Here is a 26,731-nt window from a genome sequence, read left to right as displayed (position 1 = left end):
TAGAAACTACGGAGACTTTTCCCTTCTACTGACAAATATCGGGGGCCTTAACCCCCTCCCCCCCCAAAAAAAAACATAAGTAAATAAATAAATAAATGCCGTAACCTCTGTAATTCATTTTTCCCTCCTTTTCACCTATCTGATCCATCTGTCGCAAACTCTCCAGATGATAAACCCTCTCTCTTTTTTTGGGCACCTCCTTTTCCTTTAACTCAACCTTGAATCATTCAGCATACGTTATAATCTGCTGCTCTCATCCCTCCTCATCGGGCCTACGTCACCTCACATTCACCTCTCGCAGGCTCGTCCAGGTATTCTCCTGGGCCCCAGATGGACATGGCATGCCTCCTTGCGTTCTAAAGGAGTGTGCCTCCGACCTCGTACCAATCCTTGCTTCTGTATTTCACCTCTTTCTGAACGCTTGGACTCTTTTTCTTTCGAACGCTTGGAAGCGCACGCCTCGGTACAGTCAGTCTCTTAAAGAGAGATTGACTTAATTTGTGGCGGCAAATTGATTGCGCGCCCTATGCTCATCCTACGAGTGGTAGCGATAAAGGATTACACAGGTCGCAAAGGGTCTGAGTCATACTCCAGTGGGTTGATATCCTGAGAGAGAGAAGACCGCGCTAAGAACACGTCCCACTAGCGTCCATCGACCAACAGTAGGGACCAACAGTACTGTTGTGGGCCAACAGTAGTGTTGTGTCCTAGAACCGTTTCATGTGGGTTGTGTCCTGGAACCGCTCCAAGTGGGGTCGTGTCCTGGAACCGCTTCAAGTGGGATTGTGTCCTGGAACTGCTTCAAGTGGGGTCGTGCCCTGGAACCGCTTCAAGTGGGGTCGTGCCCTGAAACGCTTCAAGTGGGATTGTGTCCTGGAACCGCTTCAAGTGCGTCGTGCCCTGGAACGGCTTCAAGTGGGGTCGTGTCTGGAACCGCTTCAAGTGGGATTGTGTGTGTCCTGGAACCGCTTCAAGTGCGTCGTGCCCTGGAACGGCTTCAAGTGGGGTCGTGTGTCCTGGAACCGCTTCAAGTGGGATTGTGTGTGTCCTGGAACCGCTTCAAGTGCGTCGTGCCCTGGAACGGCTTCAAGTGGGGTCGTGTGTCCTGTAACCGCTTCAAGTGGGATTGTGTGTGTCCTGGAACCGCTTCAAGTGCGTCGCGTCCTGGAACCGCTTCAAGCGGGGTTGTGTCCTGGAACCGCTTCAAGCGGGGTCGTGTCCTGGAACCGCTTCATGTGTGTAGCGTTGTCGAAGTAAAATTCTCACGTTTTCTATATATCCCACAGATCACATCACCAAGTCGCGCGAGCCGAGGTAACATATATATTTGAACGCTGCCGTTTGGGGCGTGAGAGGCCAGCTCGACAGGTAGGTGGGCGTTGGCTGCCTTGTGTCACCACCAGCGCTGACATCGCTATGAACATTGGAGTACCTGGCAAGGCACGGGGCGGCGAGGAGCGAGGGCTGGAATGACACGGGGCGATGGTGAGGGCTGAGGAGGAGGAGGGAGGAGGGGGAAACGATGTTATATAGTCAGATGGTGATTTTGCCGATCACATTTTACCTCCGGGAGTCCTGAGCAAAACAGGACCTTCTCTGTCATCCCCAGGTAGGCTGCAGAAGGTAATAGATTGTTGTGATCGATGATCAAGTACAAAGTGAAAAAAGAAAAATAGCGGTTATGCGCTAAGTTCCCAAGTGCACTTTCGTGTAATGATCCCACTCATCAGGGGAGATACAAGAAATGAGATAGAGGACGTAGAACAGTCACGATATACAAAATGGAGGCGGGAGATGGCGAATATGTATGTAAAATATATTTATGTAATCCATTTTTTACATCACAAGGAGTGTGTGTGTGTGTGTGTGTGTGTGTGTGTGTGTGTGTAAGTAGTGCTTGTCATGCACTGTCACAAGCATAAACACATACGTATATAACACACAGGCATATACTTCATGCATATGTAAAGATGGACATGTCACCAGAATACTTTATATATTCAGGGTAAACCAGAGACAAGACTACACTTGTGGCACCAGAACCAGTGCTTGTACCTGTGGCCTCCAGAACCAGTGCTTGTTGCACCAGGGCCTGTACCTGTGGCCTCCAGGATCAGTGCTTGTTGCACCAGGACCTGTACCTGTGGCCTCCAGGACCAGTGATTGTTGCACCAGAACCTGTACCTGTGGCCTCCAGGACCAGTGCTTGTTGCACCAAGACCTGTACCTGTGGCCTCTAGAACCAGTGCTTGTTGCACCAGGACCTGTACCCGTGGCCTCCAGGACCAGTGCTTGTTGCACCAGGGCCTGTACCTGTGGCCTCCAGGACCAGTGCTTGTTGCACCAGGACCTGTACCTGTGGCCTCCAGGACCAGTGATTGTTGCACCAGGACCTGTACCTGTGGCCTCCAGGACCAGTGCTTGTTGCACCAAGACCTGTACCTGTGGCCTCCAGGACCAGTGATTGTTGCACCAGGACCTGTACCTGTGGCCTCCAGAACCAGTGCTTGTTGCACCAGGACCTGTACCTGTGGCCTCCAGGACCAGTGCTTGTTGCACCAGGACCTGTACCTGTGGCCTCCAGGACCAGTGCTTGTTGCACCAGGACCTGTACCTGTGGCCTCCAGGATCAGTGCTTGTTGCACCAGGACCTGTACCTGTGGCCTCCAGGACCAGTGCTTGTTGCACCAGGACCTGTACCTGTGGCCTCCAGGACCAGTGATTGTGGCAACAATGCCAACAGTGGCCAGTTACAATATTGTACATGGTATCTACCTGCCGACAGTGGTCTATATGAACAATCCACCTGATACATAACTGGCAACAGTGGCCTGTAATAATACTGCACCGATGCTGAGTAGTCACATGGACGACTGGACGCATGATGACTGGAACAAGGCGTTGATGACTGGTTGAAATGTACATAAAGATAATTTTAAATCATGATGAAAAGGAAAGGCTGATGATGATGACCGAACCGCTCGGATATCGGGGCTACTGTTGCTACAGCTGCTGCATGGAGACACTGTCGCCTAGAATTATGAACCGATGACTGGAGGGATGCAGGGATGACTGGACGAGGGCACGAATGACTGGCTGGAGGCACGGATGAGTGGACAGAGGCACGAACGACTGGCTGGAGGCACGGACGAGTGGACGGAGGCACGAACGACTGGCTGGAGGCACGGGTGACTGACTGGAGGCAAGGATGACTGGACGAGGGCACAAATGACTGACTGGAGGCACGGACGAATGGACAGAGGCACGAACGACTGGCTGGAGGCACGGATGACTGACTGGAGGCAAGGATTACTGTACGGACGGCATATATGACTGGACGGAAGGCATATATGACTGGACGGAGGCACGGATGACTGGCTGGAGGCACGGATGACTGACTGGAGGCAAGAATTGCTGGACGGAGGAATGGACGAGTGGACGGAGGCACGGATGACTGGCTGGAGGCACGGGTGAGTGGACGGAGGCACGAACGACTGGACAAGGGTGCTGGTGCCAGGAGGAGGGCACGGATGACTGGAAGGAGGCATGGATGATTGAACAGAGGCATGGATGATTGAACAGAGGCATGGATGATGATGTTGTCACCCCTTCTGTCTTTATCCCATATTGATTTATTTCCAGTTGTAGGGAGGAAGAGGAATGTGCCATATGTGGGGCAACGTAGTTCTCAGTCTGGCTGCCATTTCTTGCCTGAGAACCGTGATGTTGGGTGTGGCCATCTCCTCGCCTGGTGCCCTGGCGGACCCCTGCTCCTCCTCCAGCCCTTGTCGTGCCTCCCCTTCACGACCTTCCCACTACGGCGATATGTTCCCCAGTGTCTCACACGATTCACTGCTGAGGTTGGAGGCGATGACACTCTCGAGGCCTGGCGGGGCGGCAGTGGACCAGGTCGCACGATCCCGTCGTGGGCCGATGGGTCAGGTTGGCCCAGCAGAGCAGAATGTGGGGTCGGCGCCCACGGGTGAGGGAAGGCAGGTGGCCAGTCTACTGCGTCAGGCCCTTGATCAACACCTACCAGGATGCCAGGTGGTGAGTGTCGAACCTTTACAATGGACTTTGTCTCAAAAATATATTATACAAAGTTAAGAATGGAATCTTTTGCTTCCATATGTTAATTGTAGAAGCTCTTGGGTAAATGGCGAGAGAACTAGCCGTTTATTAAGATGCCAGGTTCGAGCCCCAGGCATATTGATGTCTTCATTACACAAGGTTACCACTGAAGAGGCGGAGGGTAAACCAGGAGCCTAATACCATGTCCTGTGAGCTGCTGATGGCCTGTGGTAAAAGGTATCCAGTATTTCGAGTAAAATCAAACGAATCAGTTCAAGTAACTTGATGGATCGAGATTATCAAAGCTTTTGATGATTTGGGATGCTTGTATTAGATCACCTCTTGACCTTCGCTTTTCTAAGCTAGATATATTCATGTCATTTAATCTGCTCTTGTAGCATTTGTTTCTCTGTCCGGAAATCATCTTGGTAGTCCGACGGTAAACTCTCTCCATTCTGTGTCTTTTTCTTTTTTCTTTTAGGCTGGATGACCAAAACTGAACGCAATATTTACGAGGTGGACTAACCTATGAATTTTAAGGAATACTACTATTATTCCTAGGCTTGAATTTGAAGTCCCTACTTATGAAACTAAAAATTGTGTTCGCTCTTTTCATTGTTTCTGTGTGCTGCTTACTTGGTTTTAGGTCACCGGAGATTATTGCACCCATGTCTTTTTCCTTATCTACCTTTTGAAGTTCAACAGAAGAGAAAGAATACTTCCCACGTATTCCCTGTGTGTCGTAGAAGGCGACTAAAAGGGAAGGGAAGCGGGGGGTTGGAAATCCTCCCCTCTTGTTCTTTTTTTTCCCCAAAGAAGGAACAGAGAAGGGGGCCAGATGAGGATATTCCCTCAAAGGCCCAGTCCTCTGTTCTTAACGCTACCTCGCTAACGCGGGAAATGGCGAATAGTATGAAAAAAAAAATATATATATATATATTAGAAAGAGAGCCGGTCCCAAGATTCATCCTTGCGGCACTCCACTAGTTACGTCTAACCATTCTCTAGCCTGACCATCCACCACGACTCTTTGTCTGTGGACACTCAACGAATTTCCTATCCACTGAAGTGCAACCCCGTTGTAGTCATATGATTTCATTTTTGTTAGTCACCTTTGATGTGGAACCTTATCAAAAGCTTTTTTTTGGAAAATCTAGATAGGTAAACATCAACTCTGCTTTACTTTCGTCATACATGTTGATATCACAAAAGAAATGAAGCAGATTTGTCGGACATGAAGTATTTCGTTCATAACCACGCTGAGAATAGTTTATCAATGGTTTACAATTCTATCTCAAATGATGGTTTCCATAACTTTTCCCAACCACAAACGTTAAGTTAATAGGACGATAATTTCTGGGCAGTGACATTACCGTTTGGAACAGCGGTATTACACTGGTAAATTTCCATTTATCTAGAACTTTTCCTGTAGGAAAGGGCAGTCAAGGGTCTACCTATCTCATTTTACGCCTCTTTCATTGTTCTTGGATAACACTTATCAGCGCCTGCCGTTTTATCTATTGCCATTCCGTTTATTACTGAAAACATGTTTTCGGTTTTTATGTTCATCTGCAGAAGAAACGTTCCCCTCTCTAATCCATTTCTTTTTACGTAGCCTATCTTTAACTTCTACAAAAATGATGTCGACGTCTTCACCAGCTACAACAGCTTTTACGAAAGAGTTTCCAAATTAGCTTTTAACGAAGAGCAAGACACCAGAGCTCGGGATGAGAGTATACTGAGGTATGTCTCTCTCTTTCTAATGTCACTTCTCCGTGACACCCAGATAGTATTGTACCAGCCAGGGGGTAACGCCACCAACCTTGGGATAACAGAAGACCTCCTGGACGAGCTGGTGAGCGTATGGGGACAGGCGGCTATGGTGTGGAAGCTAGACATGTTCCTGACGACTGCGCCACCAGAGTACCATGTTTACAAGAGAGGCCGCCACCGGCGCCTGCGCGGAGAGTACTGCATCGCCTACATCGTCCTGGCCGAACTTGACGTGAGTTCGTGAGGTCCATTGGCTCGCTAACTTTACGGACTGCTGGAAGAAAAATAGAAATATAATTACCTTAGATTTGTAGCCTTAGTTACAGTTATCAAGTAATATAATATAATACCAAATAATATAATTACCTTAGATTGTAGCCTTAGTTACCGAGTCATTTATCAAATAACATAATATCAAATAATATAATTATCTTAGATTTGTAGCCTTACTTAGTCATTTAATCAAACAATATATCAAATAATATAATTACCTTAGATTTGTAGCCTTAGTTAGTCATTTAATCATATAGCATAATATATCAAATAATATAATTACCTTAGATTTGTAGCCTTAGTTAGCCATTTAATCATATAGCATAATATATCAAATAATATAATTACCTTAGATTTGTAGCCTTAATTACAGAGTCATTTATCAAATAAAGAACGATTTAAAACAGCGCTATTTGAAACGGAGCTATGAAATGTAAAGCTGTCTTAAACCAAGTCACCGTTTTCATTGGCTGATGGACCTATTGACTGGGTAATGACTCTCGTGGTTTAACATAACTGTAAAACTCCTCAATATTCTCTTGATACTTTGATATTTTCATCAGATAAAGTGTGAATATACATACACAAGTACGTGGGATTTACACAAGTATACATATGTGAGTCAGAGAGATGGCCAGAGGGCATTATTGGATTACATATTAATTGACAGGCGTGTAAGAGAGAGAGACTTTTGTGCTTGAGTGGGGCAGCTGGTAGAATGTCTGTTCACCGTTTTGTAAGGCACGGATGATGATTTTCAGAGGTTTTCGGGTATAGGGGAAACAATACTAGTGAGAAAAGAGTGGTGAGAGTAAGTAAGCTTGGAAAAGAGAACTGTTTGAAGAAATACCAGGAGAGATCGAGTGTAGAATGGCAAAGGTAAATGAAAGGGAGTGAGTATTTACAGTGCTGGCATGCGCGAGAGATGCATGTGGCATGCGAAAGGTGGGAGGTGAGCAGATTAGAGAGTGTAGTGAGTGGTGGAATGAAGAAGTAAAATTATTAGTAAATGAGAAAATCGAATAGTTTGGAGGGTACTTATAGGGAACGAGTGCAAATGATCGAGAGGAACATGCGAGAAAGCGGCAGGAGGTCAAGAGGAAGGTGCAGGGGTTGAAAAAGAAGGGCAAATGAGAGTTGGAGTGAGGGAGTATCAATAAACCTTACAGGAAATAAGATGGTTTGGAAGGAGTTAAATAATAATGCGCGAAAAACAAGAGAGCATATAGGAACATCGGTGAAGAGGGCAAAAGGGGAAGTGGTTAACAAGTGTGGAGGAGATGATTCCATTCTGGTAAGATACCATTTGTTCTTTACCAAGGCAATTATTTCAGTTTCCTTGGTTACTTCCTCCACTTATTCACCTTCTTTCACTTTTCCACACTCGATACATTTTCGTTGTCACTTTAACTGTCACTTCCATTGTTTTTTTTACAATCTGAAGTTTTACTCACTATTAGCTAAACAACTTTACAAGAATGTCCTTGTGGGTATGGGAGAAAGAATTTTGCCCACGTATTCCCTGCGTGTCCAAGTCGACTAAAAGGGGTGAGAGTGGGGGGGGGATGAATATCCTCCCCTCCTGTTTTACTTTTCCAAAAGAAGGTACAGAGAAGGGGGCCAAGCGAGGATATTCCCCTCAAAGGCTCAGTCACCTGTTCCTTATGCTATTTCGATGACGCTGAAAAAGATGAATTTGTATGGAAAAAATATGTCTTTATTCTCCCTAAAGTTTATTGGTCTATTTGTATGTGGAAACGCGCTTGGATCAGTGGGTGGGAGAGGCGTTCGCTAGTATACAACGCGGGTCGTGGTTCAAGGGAAGCACCAAGTACCTTCTGGCTTACACTGGCAGGGATGTTACCATGACAAGCCTGGCCTCTCATCCACTGCTTGGTGAGTCTCATCAGCCTGTCCTTGGTGAGTGTCGCACCCCGTCCTTGGTGAGTGTCGCACCCCGTCCTTGGTGAGTGTCGCACCTCGTCCTTGGTGAGTGTCGCACCCTGTCCTTGGTGAGTGTCGCACCTCGTCCTTGGTGAGTGTCGCACCCCGTCCTTGGTGAGTGTCGCACCCCGTCCTTGATGAGTGTCGCACCCCGTCCTTGGTGTGTGTCGCACCCCGTCCTTGGTGAGTGTCGAACCCCGTCCTTGGTGAGTGTCGCACCCCGTCCTTGGTGAGTGTCGCACCCTGTCCTTGATGAGTGTCGCACCCCGTCCTTGGTGAGTGTCGAACCCCGTCCTTGGTGAGTGTCGCACCCCGTCCTTGGTGAGTGTCGCACCCCGTCCTTGATGAGTGTCGCACCCCGTCCTTGGTGAGTGTCGCACCCCGTCCTTGGTGAGTGTCGCACCCCGTCCTTGATGAGTGTCGCACCCCGTCCTTGGTGAGTGTCGCACCCCGTCCTTGGTGAGTGTCGCACCCCGTCCTTGGTGAGTGTCGCACCCCGTCCTTGGTGAGTGTCGCACCCCGTCCTTGATGAGTGTCGCATCCCGTCCTTGGTGAGTGTCGCACCCCGTCCTTGGTGAGTGTCGCACCCCGTCCTTGGTGAGTGTCGCACCCCGTCCTTGGTGAGTGTCGCACCCCGTCCTTGGTGAGTGTCGCACCCCGTCCTTGGTGAGTGTCGCACCCCGTCCTTGGTGAGTATCGCATCCCGTCCTTGGTGAGTGTCGCATCCCGTCCTTGATGAGTGTCGCATCCCGTCCTTGGCGAGTGTCGCACCCCGTCCTTGGTGTGTGTCGCACTTCGTCCTTAGTGAGTGTCGCACCCCGTCCTTGGTGAGTGTCGCACTTCGTCCTTGGTGAGTGTCGAACCCCGTCCTTGGTGAGTGTCGCATCCCGTCCTTGGTGAGTGTCGCACCCCGTCCTTGATATCGACAATTCATCATTTGGTTATGATACATTGTTACTCCTGTGTATATCTAAATTCATAACGATGTTCATTGTATCAACACAGAACACCAGGCTCTTGGAAATAAGATAAAACAAATAGACAATAATATCAATAATAATTATAATGATAATAGTAATAATAATAATAATGATAATAATAATAGTAATAATAATAATAATAATAACGAATTCGAGTAAGTGCTCTCGTTCTTGTTCTTAAAGAACTAAACCATTTCATCCAAGTTGTTATCATACGTTCAAGGAGGAGAGCTAAGTGTGAAGATGGTCAGTCGCGTATCGTACACAGGTTCCAGATACAACTGGTGTGTTGTTGTTTGTTGACAGGATCCAGTTACAACTTAGTGGTGGTGTCACGTGTGTTGCAGGAGGGTCGGGCGTCGCTCCTTCCTCACTCCTCCGAGGCTAAATTAATGGCTCCCTCCTCCTCCTCCTCCTCCTCGCCCTCCTTAGTATACCAACTGCTGCAGATGTGCCCGTACTGTGCCTCAGGGCGCCCTCAGGTCAACCTCGTCAACTACTGGACCTCAGACACAGGGTTCCTCAGTGAATCGCCTCTCTACCCTGATCTCTTCCAGGTAAGGCGGACTTTTAAACTCTCTCGCACATGGACAACAGAGACCCTTAAAATGTCGAAAAAATATTCCCTCTTTATAAGATCTTTAGATTTTTGCATCCCTCATTGGGTGGGGGAAACATCGTATTAGGTCTTCGTTACTTGAGAAGACCTTATGTTGCCTCTATATATCATGGAATGGTCCCTCTCCCGACCAGAACTTCCAGGGGCACCAGTTCCAGGTGGTGACGCTGGTATACGAGCCCTTCAGCTGCTACCAGGAAGAAGGCGGTGTCCTTATCCCGGCCGGCAACTGCGTCGACAACAAAATGTTGAATGAAATGTCCAGGACGCTGAACTTCACCTACGTCTTGGTGGAGCCTAGCGACGGGCAGTGGGGACACAGGCTGGAGAACGGAAGTTACACAGGTACAACATACACCTCCTTCCTTTACCATTCCTCATGCTCATGGCCACTATGATTCACATACTCTCCTGCTTTTCTAGTGAAGCGTTTGACTGAACGCTGCCACTTTAATATACCTTACGTTACGGGCTGCAGGAGTGATAGGAGCAGTGGAGAGGCTGGAGGCGGACTTCTCCCTGAACATTGCCATAACGCAAGACCGGGAGGAGAAGGTAGACTGCACCATTGGTTACCACGTCGAACCTATCACCTTCGCCACGTCGAAGCCACGCCCTCTCAATCAGGCTCTGGCGCTCATTAGGCCATTTGCCCCTGAGGTGAGAGGCAGGGTACTATGTGGCGCACAGAAATATACTAAAACAAAAAAGGCTCAAGAGATCTAGGATGATAGGCTTTCGAAAGTGTAGACTCCGAGGAGGCTTGTGGGAAGTTTGTTGAAATAAGTAATAATTTTAATAACTAAAGGCAAGGAGACTGAGTACAAAAGGGGGCAGAAAAGGTTTCCTCAGCTAGAATCATGGAATACTGGATTTAAATACTACCCAATTTTTTTTTTCATCAAAGCGAAGACTATCAGAACAGTTAACGGCCACACAAATAATTAAAGAGAATCGATTATCATCACCTCTCTCAACTATTTTCTCCTTCTTCGGTCTATCTTGTGACTGTGATCAAGATGTGTTTCAGTTCATTCTGTCTTGTAGAATTTCCATGTTAGTCTATTCTTCCTATATGTTATGTTTTCCTTCATAACTCCTTCGCCTTTATCTACGTAGACTAGAAATCTAGGATACCTTTTACCTTTCTAGTAACAGACCATCAACCATTCTGTTTGTCTGTCCTTCCCATGGTCTTCTGAGGTAAGACCCCATGATGAGGTCAGGCCAGGGGGGGGCAGACAGGGAGCGGGTCTTTGACCCCCAGTGAGAGACCCACCTGAGTGACGTGTATCACGGCAGGTATGGGTGACCTTTGCCCTGACCTTGATAGTGTCAGGACCCATCTACTACCTGATCTGCACCAGCTCCAGACGATATGATGTCTCCACCTCGTCCCTCGCGCCCTCTATGGTCAAGGCTTGCCTCCTCATCTTCGGCGCCTCCTTCAAGTGAGTCCTCTAGTGTGTACTTATTACCGTGAGGCTGGTGTGGTAGTGGACTGCCGGTATGGTACCGCACAGGTGGCACAGAACTGTACAGTTGGTACAGTACTGTACTGCTGACGCAGTACTGTACAACTGGCATTGTGCTGTACATCTGGCATGGACCTGTACAGCTGGTATGTTAATTTTCTTCTGGTACAGAACTGTACAGTTCACACAGTATTGTACAGTTGGTATGGTACTGAACTCCTGGTACACTACAGTACAGCTGACATGGTACTGAACTCGTGGTACACTGCAGTACACTGCTGACATGGTACTGTACAGCTGGAACAGTTATTATACAACTACCATGGTACCATACAGTTAATATGGTACCTACAGTTAACATGGTCCATACAACTAGCATGTTACCATACAGCTAACATGGTACCATACAACTAGCATGGTACCATACAGCTAGCATGGTACCATACAGCTAACATGGTACCATACAGCTAACATGGTACCATACAGCTAACATGGTACCATACAAGTAACAAGGCAGGCTACTATACAGATGGCGTTGCATGCTACAGTACAGCGAGCATGGTACCTGGTACTGTGCAGCTGGTACCTGTACTGTACTGCTGGGTACTGCTAAGGTGCCTTGACATTGTACATGAGTCACAGTACTGTACAGTTGGTACGATACTGTACAGTTGGTACGATACTGTACAGTTTGTAGAGCTGGGTACTGTACAGTTGGCATAATACTAGGTAATATATAGACGACACTGAACAGATGGCACAGTACTGTACAGAGGGCATGGAAATGTGCAGCCAGCATGGCACTGTGCAACTGGAGCTTTGCCGCATACGGTACAGCTGGTGCGGATGGAACACACACACACACACACACACACACACACACACACACACACACACTTATCTCCCACCCCTGAGGCGAGGATGAACACTTGGGTAGGATTGGGGACCGACTGTCACGCCAAGGATTCGAACCCATGCAGGTCCGATCCTGGGCTGTCCCGTGGTGACACATGGTCAGTAACGCTGTGTGTGTGTGCATGTGTGTGTGTGTGTGTGTGTGTGTGTGTGTGTGTGTGTGTGTGTGTGTGCTACAGCAATCATTTACCTGCACGCACTCAAGACGCTCTTCCCAACTCCCTGGTGTATGTGATGCACAGCCAGGGTGTGAGGTGGGCCCCAGGCCTGTGTCCCCGGATGTTCGTCGTCACGTACGTGTTGGCCATGCTGGTGACCCTGACCATGTACGTGGCCATGCTGACAGCCACCCTCACTCTGCCCACCCTCTCCCCAACGCTGAACCTGCTGGAACAACTCGTCAACTCAGATCACACATGGGGCATCCAGGTACTGGACGTATAGATGTATACGTAAGCTTCATTTCATATGTCTTTCAAGCTTCATGTTCATATAATCCAAGCTTCATGCCTATACAATTCAAGCTTCATGTCCATACAGTGCATGCTTCATGTTCATAAGCTTCATGTCAATATAATCCAAGCTTCATGCCTGTACAGTTCATGCTTCATGTCCATACAGTGCATGCTTCATGTTCATAAGCTTCATGTCAATATAATCCAAGCTTCATGCCTGTACAATTCAAGCTTCATGTCCATACAGTGTAAACTTCATGTTCATAAGCTTTATGTCAATGTAATCCAAGCTTCATGCTCATATAATCCAAGCTTCATGCCAATACAATTCAAGCTTCATGTCCATAAAGTGTATGCTTCATGTTCATAAGCTTCATGTCAATATAATCCAAGCTTCATGCTAATATAATCAAAGCTTCATGCCCATATAATTCCAAGCTTCATACCCATATAATCCAAGTTTCCTGACCTGTGGACACAAACCAAGCTTGATGCTCATATGATCGAAAAGAAGTAAATTCTCCAAATCTCGTATTTCCTATATTACTGTAGCATTCAGCCAGTGGTTGAAGGATTGGATCCTAATCCTCTCCAGATGCTGGAGTACAGCAGACATTTGTTTATTGCTCCTAAGAATAGCCTTTTGAAACGTAAATCACTGAAAAGTACGTATGTGTGTGTGTGTGTGATAACAATCTCTATGCATTTTTTTTTTTTTACTATGATTTATCTTTAAGGGTCTTAACAAACCAGTTTTGATATCACTTATGTCCTCAAACTGTCGTGGAGCAGCCACTGTACACACACCGAGGAGACCTGACCTTATAACAACTATATCTCCAACAACACTCCACTTGCGTCTTCCACTCACATGACTTCTGGCGTACGCAGTTAAACCAGTGTTTTCCGGTATGAAGAAACTCCCCAACTTCCTCAAATTGTTTTAGAGACCTCAATCACTTTTTTTTGTGTGTGTGCTTACTCTAGGTTCGTGTTGTCCTAGTGTGTTATCCTTGACACGTCTAGTTCATACGTACATTTGGGAAAATCCTTCGCCCTCCTCAGCTCAAACCCCATTCGTATTCAACAGGACTTGGGTGCGGCTGATTTCCAGCTACTGAAGACTTCGAAGGTTCCCTTGTACCAGGAAGTGTTCCGGGGCCTGCAGCCGTGCCCGACGCTGGACGAGTGCATCCGAAGAGCTCGGGACACCAAGTACGGCTTCATTACCTGGAGGACCTACCTCGAGGACCGCATCGCTGTCATGTAAGGACACAACACCGTGATACATGCACCCTCGGCGCTTGTTTGATTCATTACGTTTGTGGGCCGATTGGTAACAATGACAGCTTATTTCCGAGTCATTCGACAGCGAACTTGTTGTTTGGAGGGTACAAACCGTGAAGACAGTCAGTCCGTCAAGAACCAATCGGATTCTTGGACATTCCGGCCTACTGTTATCTCTACCATGGGATTGCGTCTTCTTTTGTTTTTCGTAACTAAAACTTGTTTTGTCACCTTTTCTCCACTTTTCTTATCTAAATTGTTATAGCTATATTTCAACTCACGTCCCAACAATGTGTTTTTCATATCAGTGCTTTACACAAAATAATTTTTTCCTTATGTATAATCATTTTCCCTGCACTGGACCCATGACAGTTTATGTCTCTCTCTCTTGTTGTCGTATTTGTGACATGGCCGATCAGAAAGTGAGCTGTGATTTGTATCTCTTACAGGTTCACAAGCGGGACGGGAGAGAGGCAGCTACACGTCGCAAAAGGGGATATCTTCCCAGTCGAGCTGGGCTGGGCAATGAACCCTGGCTGCCCCTACCGGCACGCCTTCAATAGTAATATTAGGGCTCTCATTCAGAGCGGATTTATCTCGAAGGTACGTAAGTCTTGCATCTTCCGATGTTGATGTGGGTCGAGGTGAGGGACGCGTCCTTCAGAAGATGAGGATCAATTGAACCTCAAGTGAGGATTTTCGTTGAAATATAACGTCCTTTTTTTCCAGTCTTATAACGAGCTGGTTCAAACTTCGTCAAACAATGAATTTTCTAAAAAGGCTGTTAAAGGTAGGTAAATTCAGATAACAACACGAAGGAGGGCCAATGAAATCCTTTGTTTACAGTGGTTGGACGACCTCATTAACGACCCTCGACGGAGAGAGGTTGAGGCGAAGGTTGACAAGTCGTCTGAGGAAGAGAGTCAAGCCCTGGGCCTGCATCACTTACAGGTACACGTACAACCCTTTAGCTGTCCTAGTCTGAGCCAGGTACCCACCTTATCGACTAACCCCTAAGAATAGATGAACAGCTGGGTTGACTGTGGACCCACTGCCGTATCCAGGATTGGAACCTATGCGCTCGATCATAGGAAAGAAAACAGAACGTAAGGAATAGGCATTTTCTAGCTCATCTCAGTCGAGGTGAACGTAATGAACAGATCTGGGTTAATAGAGGACATATCTACAGACTCGCTGTGAACTGTATTCACTGAAGCTTCTGTATCTTTCAGGGGGTGTTTTTTGTGCTCCTGATCGGCTACAGCCTCTCCTGCCTCACCCTCCTCGGTGAAGTAACACTGAGGTAGTAAACACAGCGAGTGACCCACCATGTCTCGAAACACTTCAAACGCGGGTACATATTGCAGTACAGTCTATATATATATATATATATATATATATATATATATATATATATATATATATATATATATATATATATATATAAACAGTGTAGCCATATCCATTTCCGTACGAATCACCCAAAGCAGCGTAGCCATCATCCCCTTTCACAGATCACATACTAGAGTGCGTAATGATCCATTTCCGCTCCCAGGAACCATTGTAGACAGCGTAGCCAACCACTTCCTCTTCCAGATCCCATTGTAGACAGTGCAGACCTCCATTTCCACCTCCAGAGACTACTGTATACAGTGTAGACCTTTACTTACACTTTCAGAGACCACTGAAGACGATGACTCCCTCTACTTCCACTTCCAGACACCACACTAGACGGTGAAGCCCTCTACTTCTACTTCCAGAAAGCACTGTAGACGGTGGCTTCCTCTGCTTCCACTTCCAGAGACCACAGTAGACGGTGAGACCTTCTACTTCCAGAGACCACTGTAGACGGTGACTCCTACATCCACTTCCAGAGACCGTTCTAAACAGCGTATCCATCAAGTGAATGTTCATGTCACAAGCCAAATTTAAAAGCTGTTCTGAAAAAAAAAAATTATAAAATCATTATGATAAGAAAATATTGAGAATTTTAAATTTTCCGTAAATGATTATAAGTTTTAGAATTTGGAATTTATCATTAATATCAGTTCTTATAGATGATTTGATGTGAAGACTGGAATTATATATAATTATATATATAATTATATATATATATTGTATGTAATTATATATATTGTAAGTCATGATTTGTTAGATAATGTAATACGACAGTAATACGAATAGTGATACACAAAACTTGAGTTTCACAGAGTGACAATGTTATTCATCCAACATCAGATGGTGCTAGGCCTTAAAAAGAACGGGAGCTCAGCTAACATGTGAAGGGACAGAATTCAAGCAGTCACAAGGTAACCGCAGTTGCCTGACCATGTCTTCGGGTATGTGAACCACAGAGTTCTTCTCCGCCGTCAGTAGCAGCTCACGATGTGACTGCTGACTTATCATCCTCTTTGTCAGGACTCTTTGGTGCCTCATCTTCCATGGCATCACAGGAGCATCATTTGACACCGTCATCTAAAGCACATCCCACAGGATCTCGACTACGCCTTTCCGACCACCGCAGCGCAACCCGGCGAACTACGCATGTCTCCCGAACACCTGAGCCTCGACTGCCTCCCATTTGCCGCACCAGCAGGACAACGACGGAACCCCACTACCTCCTCGTCCCTTCTGCTGTAGAGTCTCGAGGCCTTGGCATGCCACCTCTCTCGTAGCTGCACATTCACTGAGACCCGGCAGACAAGTGCGTCGTCTTCCACGCAACGACGCCTGCTTCTCACCCCCTGCAGAGCAGGAGGGAAAATCCTACCTACATCTTTTCACACTCACTAAGATTACCCAACCCACACCATCCTGCACAACATAGCCCACCTATGTGAAATAAAGCATTATTGTTACTCGTGTTTCAGTATGCCTCTCTCTCAGCCCTCCCCAATACGGAAGAAATATGAGACACTTAAGAATGCTAAGTAAGCCTCGGAGACTTGAGCGTCCGACTAGGCTTTTGGTCAGACGCCCAGAGGAATGGCTTCTACCCTGCCAAACTTGTGGCTACGGTGCAGACATCTGGTCCGGAGCGGTGATGTGTGACAGACTTCAAGGAGTAAACAAAGGCAGCCACGCGAGACAGATGGCCTCGTATAGATATACTGTTGATCTCCTCTGCATATATCATACTTGCACTTAAATGATCTGTAAGTTATTTGTCAACCTTGCGATTATACGATAAATCATCTGCCAGCCTTGCAAGTAAGTAAATAAGATTTGTCATCCTTGCAATAAAACATCATTTATGAGCTTTGCAGATAAACGATAGATTATACGTCAGCCTCGCAATTATACGATAGATGAATTGTTAGTCTTTCAATTATACAAATATGATTCGTCGGCCTTGCAATTATACAAGTATGATTTGTCAGCCATGCAATTATACGAGGACTATCTATCTATCAGGCTTGCAAATATAAGAATACCATTCTTCAACCTTGCAATATTACGTTAAATCATTTCTCAGTTTTACAACTGAATGGGGAATAATTTGCCAGCCTTACACTTATACAATGAAGTATTTGAGAGACGTGCAATCATACAATAATAATTTTGAGCCTTCAAACGATACAATAAATCATTTATCAACCTGGCACCTACAAAGGCTTGCAATAAATGTGTCAGTCTTGCCGTTTCGTGAGCTGTAAGTTATTTTACAGTGAACATCTGCACTCCGTCTCCTTCTCAACTCTCAGATCAGAATGATCAAAAGTGTCTTAGTGGAAGAATGAATACATACACCAGGCAGAGAGAACCAGCACCAAGTAGAGAGAACCATACATACACCAGCACCAGGTAGAGAAAATACATACACCAGCACCAAGCAGAGAGAACCATACATACACCAGCACCAGGTAGAGAGAACAATACATACACCAGCACCAGGTAGAGAGAACCATACATACACCAGCACCAAGCAGAGAGACCCATACATACACCAGCACCAGGTAGAGAGAACAATACATACACCAGCACCAGGTAGAGAGAACCATGCATACACCAGCACCAGGTAGAAAGAACAATACATACACCAGCACCAGGTAGAGAGAACAATACATACACCAGCACCAGGTAGAGAGAACCATACATACACCAGCACAAGGTAGAAAGAACAATACATACACCAGCACCAGGTAGAGAGAACCATACATACACCAGCACCAGGTAGAGAGAACCATACATACACCAGCACCAGGTAGAAAGAACAATACATACACTAGGAGAAAGATGTTCCCCTACATCTTGACGTAACTGAGAATTAAATAAGTATCGACTCCAAGTTACGTTAGGCCACGTTTACTTAAGGATCCGTTGATTTTGCATGAATCATTTTCATTCTCAGATAAAACCCCGGATTTTGCAGGTCAGCGCTCTACCCACTTCTGAACCAGCGTCACGAACGCGAAAAAAAAATCAAACCCCAACACCACCACCAGTATGTGAAGAGAGGAGGCCTAGCCATGAACGAATTGGGCCAACATAAGGAAGAGTTGGGGCCCCATTTGAAAGGGCCGTGTTCACGTTTAAGGCCGACATATGAGGATAAGGCCGACATGCGAAGGGCACGGCACACTTATGAGTGGTATGTATGTGAGTGGGGGGGGCACCAGCCATGTGCCGGGGGGGGGGGGCCCATCGGCCATGTGCCGGAGGGGGGCCTATATGTGGAGAGGGACGGACTATACGTGAGGGAGACGGACCATATGCGAAGGGGCCGGGCCACATCTGAGGAGGCGGACCACATGAAGGGGTGAGGGACCTCATGTGAGTGGGGCAGACCAACATGTGAGTGGGCCGGACCAACATGTGAGAGGGACTTCCCATATGTGAGTGGGCCGGACCACATTTGAGATGGCCGGCCTATATGTGAGTGGGCCGGACCACATGTGAGAGTTACGGCCCATATGTAAGTGAGGCGGACCACATGTGAGAGTGTTGGACCACACGTGAGTGGGCTGGACCACATGTGAGAGGGACGGCCCACATGTGAGAAGAACGGCTCATATGTAAGTGGGCCGGACCACATGCGAGAGGGTCGGACCACATGTGAGATGGACGGCCCAAATGTGAGTGGGCCTGACCAGACCACATGTGAGTGGGCCGGACCGCATGTGAGAGGGACGGCCCACATTCTGGGGGGGCTGGACTCAGGAGGAGCGCCGTGGTGGTGGTGGTGGTGGCGGTTGGCGATCTAAATATACACAATAAGAGGGAGGGTGCCGGCGGGAGGAGCGGCCCGGGCCAGTGTGCCCATGGCTATAGTGCCTCGTGTAGCGCAGCGCCCCCGCTACCACCCCTTACCGCCGCCCTTGCCACGCCCGCCCTCCGCCCACGTCATCCTCATCTCTGCCGAGGATTTGCTTCCTTCGTCAGCAGTGACCGGAGGAGGGGAGCCCGTGGCCCTGAGGAGTTAAAGCCAGGGCAGCGATGAAGAAGCCGTGCTGACCTTTACCTCTCTGAGGGGGAGCCCCCAGAGCTCCTGAAGGAGGGCGCCGGATCTACACCTGCCCCACCTGCAGCCATGGCGGTGGTAAGTCTCCCATGATCCCGAGGGTGGATGGGAGGTGAGAGAGGGTCTCACAGGAGAAATAAGAACCTGGTTCTATTGGGGAAACTGAGGACCAGACATTGGATGCCTCTATCAGACACGTAAGTGAATCCCGTAGCTATGGTTACCTAGGAAGGACGTGGCTCTCGGCTTTAGCACACAGCGGCACACCGAGTGACCCGTTCAAAACGCCTCCTCGGTGCGGAAGCCAGAAGTCTTGGCTAACGTCCGTCCGTCCGAGACGAGACGAGATCACCTGACCGAGACCTGAGTAGCTCAATACACTTACCCAAACATGTATACGCGGTCCTGTAATAGACATTCTTGGTGGGCGTTGGGGAGTTTAGATCCCTTAAGGGTAAATGGTATTCATCGCTTATGACTTAGCTCGAGAAATACGACCGGTGTATTTAATCCTAACACTGTGTCTCCTAATTTAATCATCTCGCCTCTTTGATATTACAACTAACATCTAATTACGTGGTTTTGATGAGCCTTACAGGAAAATGTGAACACAAAATGTTAGAAGAGACGAAATTCAAGGTTTGGTAAGATCAACTGGATAACAAGCACAAAATGTTGTGTAATTAGACCACTACTACTATTCCTACTATAACATCAATAGCAACCACTTCTCTGTTATATATGATACAACAATAACAACAACTGCTTCTACTACCACAGCTGCTACTACTACTACTACTACTACTACTACTACTACTATTTCTACTACTACTACTACTACTATTATTTCTACTCCTACATCTGATACAACCTCTACTACTGCTACTACAAAAACAGCTACTACTACTACATCTACTACTACTACTACTACTTCTACCATTACCACTACTATATCTGCTACTACTACAACTACTGCTACATCTGCTACCACTATACCACTACTACTACTATCACTAATACATTTGATACTATTACCACTGCTATCATTACTACCACTACAACTGCTACAACTACTAGTATTACCCCTGCAATTACTGCTACTATTTACTACAACGAACATCAGTAATTATGAAGTTCATATAATCATTTTTGCTGCTCGTAGACCAGCAAGGATACCGCTGCCTGACGCCATGAGCTTATGACTAGTCCTAGAAGGAGGCGCTCCGACCCTGGGAAAGATGGCGTAACCTTTGACGAAATCCTTGAAGGTAATGTCATGGATCAGACTGTCATACCAATACGTCATATATCGTCATGTTTATGGGTCGCATCATCGTGCTCAAGATAGCTAAAAGCAGCTGAGTTTGTGTGTGTGTGTGTGTGTGTGTGTGTGTGTGTGTGTACGAGTTGCCCTCATATACCTTAAGATCTCTTGGAGAAATTCTCTGCACGTAGTCTGTTCGACTTCCAACAATCGTATGCAAAAGTGACAACACTAACTCGTAGGTTGCATCACTGCTCGTATCGTGGTCACTGTCACTGCCGCTATGACTCGTCCACTGTCACTGTTGCTATGACTCGTCCACTGTCACTGCCGCTAGGACTCGTCCACTGTCACTGATGCTATGACTCGTCCACAGTCACTGTTGCTATGACTCGTCCAGTGTCACTGTTGCTATGACTCGTCCACTGTCACTGCCGCTAGGACTCGTCCAGTGTCACTGTTGCTATGACTCGTCCACTGTCACTGTCGCTATGACTCGTCCACTGTCACTGTCGCTAGGACTCGTCCAGTGTCACTGATGCTATGACTCGTCCAGTGCCACTGTTGCTATGACTCGTCCACTGTCACTGCCGCTATGACTCGTCCACTGTCACTGCCGCTAGGACTCGTCCAGTGCCACTGCCGCTATGACTCGTCCAGCGTCCAGCAGAAGTTGCTATTGACGCCACAACAGCACGCTACTATTAGCACTTTTACCTTGCTAACTACTATGGACGATACTATCACTCTAACCGCTACTAATGATAGCAATTTACGCTTGGAATCCTACGTCACAAAACAAATCAAGAATTGAGAAAGATAATGGTTTATTATTGCTATATGGAGGTATTCGTGGAAGAAAAATATTCCACTCATATTTTCACGACAATAAATAAACGAAAATCAGGCAAAAATACACAGTCAAACATTTTGTAGGTTAAGGAAATTTTACGAAAGAAAAAGAGAAAATCCTCACAATCTAACATTACTTAAGTGATGGCTAGGTTATATTGCTCTCTTTCAAAATCATTAACAAATCTATCCATATGATACTATCTTAAACACCTTAATGATGACATTGCCAACCTTACGATGGCCTTTAGTAATAACACGCAAAATAATAGTTAAACTAGAATAGTAACGAAATGTTACATGCAATAAATATGAATTAAAAAAAAATTGGGATATCTTTGCGCTTTAGTTTTGACTATGATCTTGTAACAGCAGCTAAACATTGCATATGTCCACATGTATGGATACCAGAATTCTGGTGTGTGTGTGTGTGTGTGTGTGTGTGTGTGTGTGTGTGTGTGTCTTATAACCTCTGTGTGGACGAGGCAGCCAAGCGCCCTGCCCAGGGTTAGAATCCGACTCGCGATGTATATACACTTGTCTGTCCATTGATATATATATATATATATATATATATATATATATATATATATATATATCATTATACATGACAGCTAGAGACTAAGGGTGAACGAATGTGGCCTTATTTGTCTTTTCCTAGCGCTACCGCGCGGACATGCGGGGGGAGGGGGTTGTTATTTCATGTGTGGCGAGGTGGCGACGGGAATGAATAAGGGCAGACAGTGTGAATTATGTACATGCGTATATATGTATATGTCTGGGTATGTATATATATGTATACTTTGAGATGTATAGGTATGTATATGTGCGTGTGTGGACATGTATGTATATACATGTGTATGTGGGTGGGTGGGCCATTCTTTCGTCTGTTTCCTTGCGCTACCTCGTAAACGCGGGAGACAGCGACAAAGTATAATAGAAAAATAATATACATACATATATATATATATATATATATATATATATATATATATATATATATATATATATATATATCAAAGCTGCCCATAGTGTATCTTACCATGGCCAGCTTTTCTCCCCTTCTCCCAACCCTGTATCACCCCGGTGCCAAGCTCCCCACCCACCGAGGCCTCTCTCTCCCAACACATGGGTGGGAGGGAGAGCTCACTCCACCCGCTGCCACTACCCTTCGTCACCAAATCCCACATGGTGACCAACACCATCACTCTTCGTGTTGCCACCCAGATCATGGCAACATAATATCTATTCAAGTCTCCATCTCTCCGTAGCTTACAGATCGTAAACAGTCTACTCGGCAACCACGCTCTCCTACCAATTGTAGGGGTACAAAAACAAATGAGGTTGTTGTTATAACTATTTGATGGTTGATGATGATCAAGTAAGATTACCATGGGGATCCATAAGCCATAGTTTAAGTATAATACCCCTTAACACGAACATTAATGACCCAACTAGGCCAATGGACAGCCAAGCATGCTAATATTCTAACATTCTGATATCTAATTCTAGCAACAGTTGTAGAAATAACATGGCATGCCTCCTAACACACCTGCCGGTCATAATCAAAACACTATAATTCACGAGAGTACGGGAAATTTAGTTAATGAAACCAAAACACTTCAAAACAAGCAATACAATGTAATTCCTGCCGTTCAGCAAAATCCTGACTAGCGGCTCTTCTCAGTCTCGAGTTTTAAAAGTTCACTTAAGGGAGCATCAACGAATGTCCTTCCGGCCAGGTTGATCTGTACGTGCACGGGGATCCGGGCATGCAGCGGCTCTCGCCAAGCGATGGCCAACGTTCCTCAGGTCAGGTCGGCCTGTACGTGCACTATTTACATAGAACACGATGCACCCAGCGTACGTCCTTGGTACAGCTCGCCGTTTCCGTTCACATATGTGCTCAGAGGGGCGGCTGGTGGGATGTCTGATCAATATCTTGTGGAGGCGAGTGTGAAGAATAGAGGTTTTCGAAAAAAAGAAGAAAAAATGTCGGGAAGAAGAAAGTGGTGAGAGTGAGTGAGTTTAGAAAGGAGACTTGTGTGAAGAAATACCAGGAGAGCTTGGGAGTAGAATGGCAAAAGGTGAGAGCAAATGAAGTGAGGAGAGTAGGTGGGGAGTGGGAGGTATTTAGAGAAGCAGTGATGGCATGTGCAAGAGATGCATGTGTCATGCGAAAGGTGGGAGGTGGGCAGATTAAGATGGGTAGTGAATGGTGGAACCAAGAGGTAAAGTTACTAATGAAAGAGAAAAGAGAGGTGTTTGGGTGGTACTTACAAGGAAGAAGTGCAAATAATTGGGATCTCTATAAGTGGAAACGGGAGGAGGTCATGAGTAAGGTGCAGGGGTTGAAAAAGAGGGCAAACGAGAGTTGGGGTGAGAGAGTATCGCTAAACTTGAGTGAGAATCAAAAGATGTTTTGGAAGGAGGCAAATATTGTGCGAAAGACAAGAGAACAAATGGGGATATCGGTGAAGGGAGCAAAAGGAAAAGTGATCGCAAGTGACTGATTCGAGTGAGAAACTTACAAAAGTTGGTGACTGAGTTTGAAAGAGCGCGTGATAGGAGAAAGTTGAGAGTAAACGTGAATAAAAGCAAGGTTATTAGGTTTTGCAGGGTTGAGGGACAACTTAGTTGGGATGTAAGTTTGAACTGGGAAAAACTGGAGGAAGTGAAGTGTTTTAGATACCTGGGAGTGGACTTGGCAGCAAATTGAATCATGGAAGCGGAAGTGAGTCACAAGGTGGGGGATTGGCGAAAGTTTTGGGAGGGATGGAGAATGTGTGGAAAAAGAGAGCGTTATCTCGGAGGGAATAAATGGGTATATTTGAAGGAATAGTAGTTCCAACAATATTATATAGTTGCAAGGCATGGGCTATGAATAAGGTCGTGCGGAGGAGGGTGGATGTGTTGGAAATGAAATGTTTAAGGACAATATGTGGTGTGAGAAGGTTTGATCGAGTAAGTAATGAAAGGGGATGAGAGATGTGTGGTAATAAAAAGAGGTGTGGTTGAGAGAGCAGAAGAAGGTGCGTTGACAAAGAGGATATATGTGTCAAAAGTGGAGGGAACAAGGAGAAGCGGGAGATCATATGAGAGGCGGAAGGATGCAGCGAAAAAGATTTTGAGCGATCGGGGCCTGAACATGCTATGAGAGTGAAAGGCGTGCACGGAACAGAGTGAACTAGAACCAAGTGGTAACCTAGGATTGACGTGCCGTCAGAGGACTGAACCAGGGAATGTGAAACGTCTGGGGTAAAACATGGAAAGCTTTGTGGGGGCCTGGATGTGGATAGGGAGCTGTGGTTTCGGTGCATTACACATGACAACAAGTGAATGGATGTGAGCGGATGTGGCCTTTCTTCATATGTTTCCTGGCGCTACCCCGGTGACGCAGGGGGTGGCGACGATAACTCCTGTGAGGTGGAGCGGCGCCGGGAATGAATGAAAGCGAGTAAGTGTGAATATGTGCATGTGTACGTGTGTACATGTATGTGTCTATGTGAATATATATATATATATATATATATATATATATATATATATATATATATATATATATATATATATATATATATATTCAGAAAGGGTAGTGTAAAGGACAATGTATGCAGAGAATAAAGGAAGGAGACATTAATGCGGTCTGTACTGTGGCATCTCTTGTGGCTCACTGGGTCAAGTCAGTGTAGACAATCATTCCAAACTAAATTTAACCTTAGCTAAACAACGTAACCTAATGCACCCATGGAGCTCGGCGGAACAGTGAATAGAGGTGGCAACACTGGCAGAGGAGGAGGGACACAGTCTATTTCAGATTCACTGACTCCTTAATTGTCCTCTGACACCAGTAATGCAAGTAGTCGTGTCCTTGCGCAGGGTCGAGTGCACGTTCCCTGAGGGCACTCAGACTCTCCCGGGTCAAAGTGCATCATCGTCAACATACTAGGCTATAAGGCGAGACTTCCCCTTTTTAAGTGTCTTTAGGTAATATCCCTTCTGTAATGCGACGTGCAGGGCCCCAAGCTAGTCTTAAGTCCTCAGACAGTACTAACTCCCTTTCCCTCCAGGTGCAGGACGAAGGAGCATCTCTCCCTTAGAGAGGAGAGACGGGTACATATATTTGGGGCATTACGGGGAGGTACTGCCTCAGGTGACCAGCCCGTCAAGGTGGTGGTGGACATAGTGGCCACTAAGGGGTAGGAGGCGGGCTAGCCCCACTATTTTGGGCGAAGCACAGACAGTCTGGCCCATTCCCAAGCCGGTGCCGCTTACACACCTCTCTCTCTCTCTCTCTCTCTCTCTCTCTCTCTCTCTCTCTCTCTCTCTCTCTCTCTCTCTCTCTCTCATCATTTACGTCATCGCATACGCCGTCTGAAGAATATAATCCTACACACAAAGCTTCCTTTGCCTTGGATGGATGAGGTATACTGTTGGCCTGGTTGCATGTGTAACCACCCAGTTACAAGATGGTCTTAACGACCAAATAACACGAGGAAAGTGGTAACTACCCAGGTAACAAGGGTAATATGTTAACCATCCAGTTAAAAGTGTACGATGCTAACCATCCTCTTGCCCTGCGCTACAACGTTGGTTCACATTTCCGCTCTTCTACGGGTATTACGCTGGTTTTTGCTCCCGAGAGCTGGCTGCCAGTGTGCCCCTCACCACTAGGTAGACCACGCAATACTCGGCAAGCTGTTGCGTCACATGACTACTGTCTGGCCATTGGCACCTCAAGGGTGGGCTGTTTTGATAACTGTTTCTTCCTCAACACGTCGAAGCTTTGGAACTCTCGACCCTCTCATGTCTTTCCCAATAATTATGGCCTGGCACTTTTTAAAAGAAAGGTTTTTTCACATCCTCCTAGATTCGTAAATCCTTTTTTCCAAGTCTTTTCTTTCTCCCTTTCATTAAGCTATTTCAATTAAGACCCCTGTCTTGATATGGACTTTTGCCCGTGACTGGAGCTTTAAGAAAACGGGGGAAAAATTTGGTTGATGAAGTTCAATCTCGAGTAAATGTAATGTTATGAGGATGGGTCACAGGGAAAGATGAACCACTTTGTTAAAGTTGAGGAAAACAAAACTTACGACAGAGATAAAAAAAATTCACCTGGGTCCCAAAGGCTCTGTTTAGGGACCAATTGCTCCTCTTGATTTTGTGTAAATGACTCGCCAGAGAGATTGAACTTCTGAATAAACATGTTTGCGGATGATGCCAAGGTAATGAGAGAAGTGATAAACAAGGTATACTACCTCAACTTATGAGGAAACCTAGACAAACCTTAGAGTTGGTCTGACACATGAATGATAAAGTCTGACCAATTTAACGTAATGAGGCTGTTTCCAGTGAGAGAAAG

General features: G+C 46.3%; 2 protein-coding genes across 2 annotated transcripts in view; both read left to right on the top strand.

The window, feature by feature from the left end:
• The first annotated feature begins 3,723 nt into the window (after positions 1-3,723).
• On the top strand, positions 3,724-15,146 carry LOC139750640 (uncharacterized). The gene is made up of 12 exons (XM_071665316.1): positions 3,724-4,050; positions 5,687-6,076; positions 7,890-8,013; positions 9,348-9,598; positions 9,687-10,005; positions 10,139-10,320; positions 10,963-11,111; positions 12,293-12,479; positions 13,596-13,771; positions 14,242-14,395; positions 14,639-14,743; positions 15,025-15,146. The coding sequence occupies exons 1-12, from the start codon at positions 3,724-3,726 to the stop codon at positions 15,097-15,099; spliced, it is 2,439 nt and encodes an 812-aa protein (XP_071521417.1). The 3' UTR covers positions 15,100-15,146.
• A 3,858-nt stretch (positions 15,147-19,004) lies between these two features.
• The window catches only part of LOC139750639 (uncharacterized), a 43,116-nt gene continuing 35,389 nt past the window's right edge, over positions 19,005-26,731 (top strand). Inside the window, exon 1 of the mRNA XM_071665314.1 lies at positions 19,005-19,331. Within this exon, the coding sequence (XP_071521415.1) occupies positions 19,323-19,331 (9 nt within the window). The 5' untranslated portion in view covers positions 19,005-19,322. The remainder of the gene's footprint in view (positions 19,332-26,731) is intronic.

The sequence above is a fragment of the Panulirus ornatus genome, chromosome 10, assembly GCF_036320965.1.
Source record: "Panulirus ornatus isolate Po-2019 chromosome 10, ASM3632096v1, whole genome shotgun sequence".
NCBI lineage: Eukaryota > Metazoa > Arthropoda > Malacostraca > Decapoda > Palinuridae > Panulirus > Panulirus ornatus.
The sequence above is the reverse complement of the archived record's forward strand: the minus strand, read 5'-3'. Positions and strand labels throughout refer to the sequence as shown.

What these genes read in the sequence shown, in the direction of transcription:
- LOC139750640 (XM_071665316.1), top strand. Translation starts at nt 3,724, where the DNA reads ATGTTGGGTGTGGCCATCTCCTCGCCTGGTGCCCTGGCGGACCCCTGC. An exon ending in GAGGACCGCATCGCTGTCAT is followed by an intron (nt 13,772 to 14,241) that starts GTAAGGACACAA and finishes TATCTCTTACAG; the next exon opens with GTTCACAAGCGGGACGGGAG. An exon ending in AGAGCGGATTTATCTCGAAG is followed by an intron (nt 14,396 to 14,638) that starts GTACGTAAGTCT and finishes CTTTGTTTACAG; the next exon opens with TGGTTGGACGACCTCATTAA.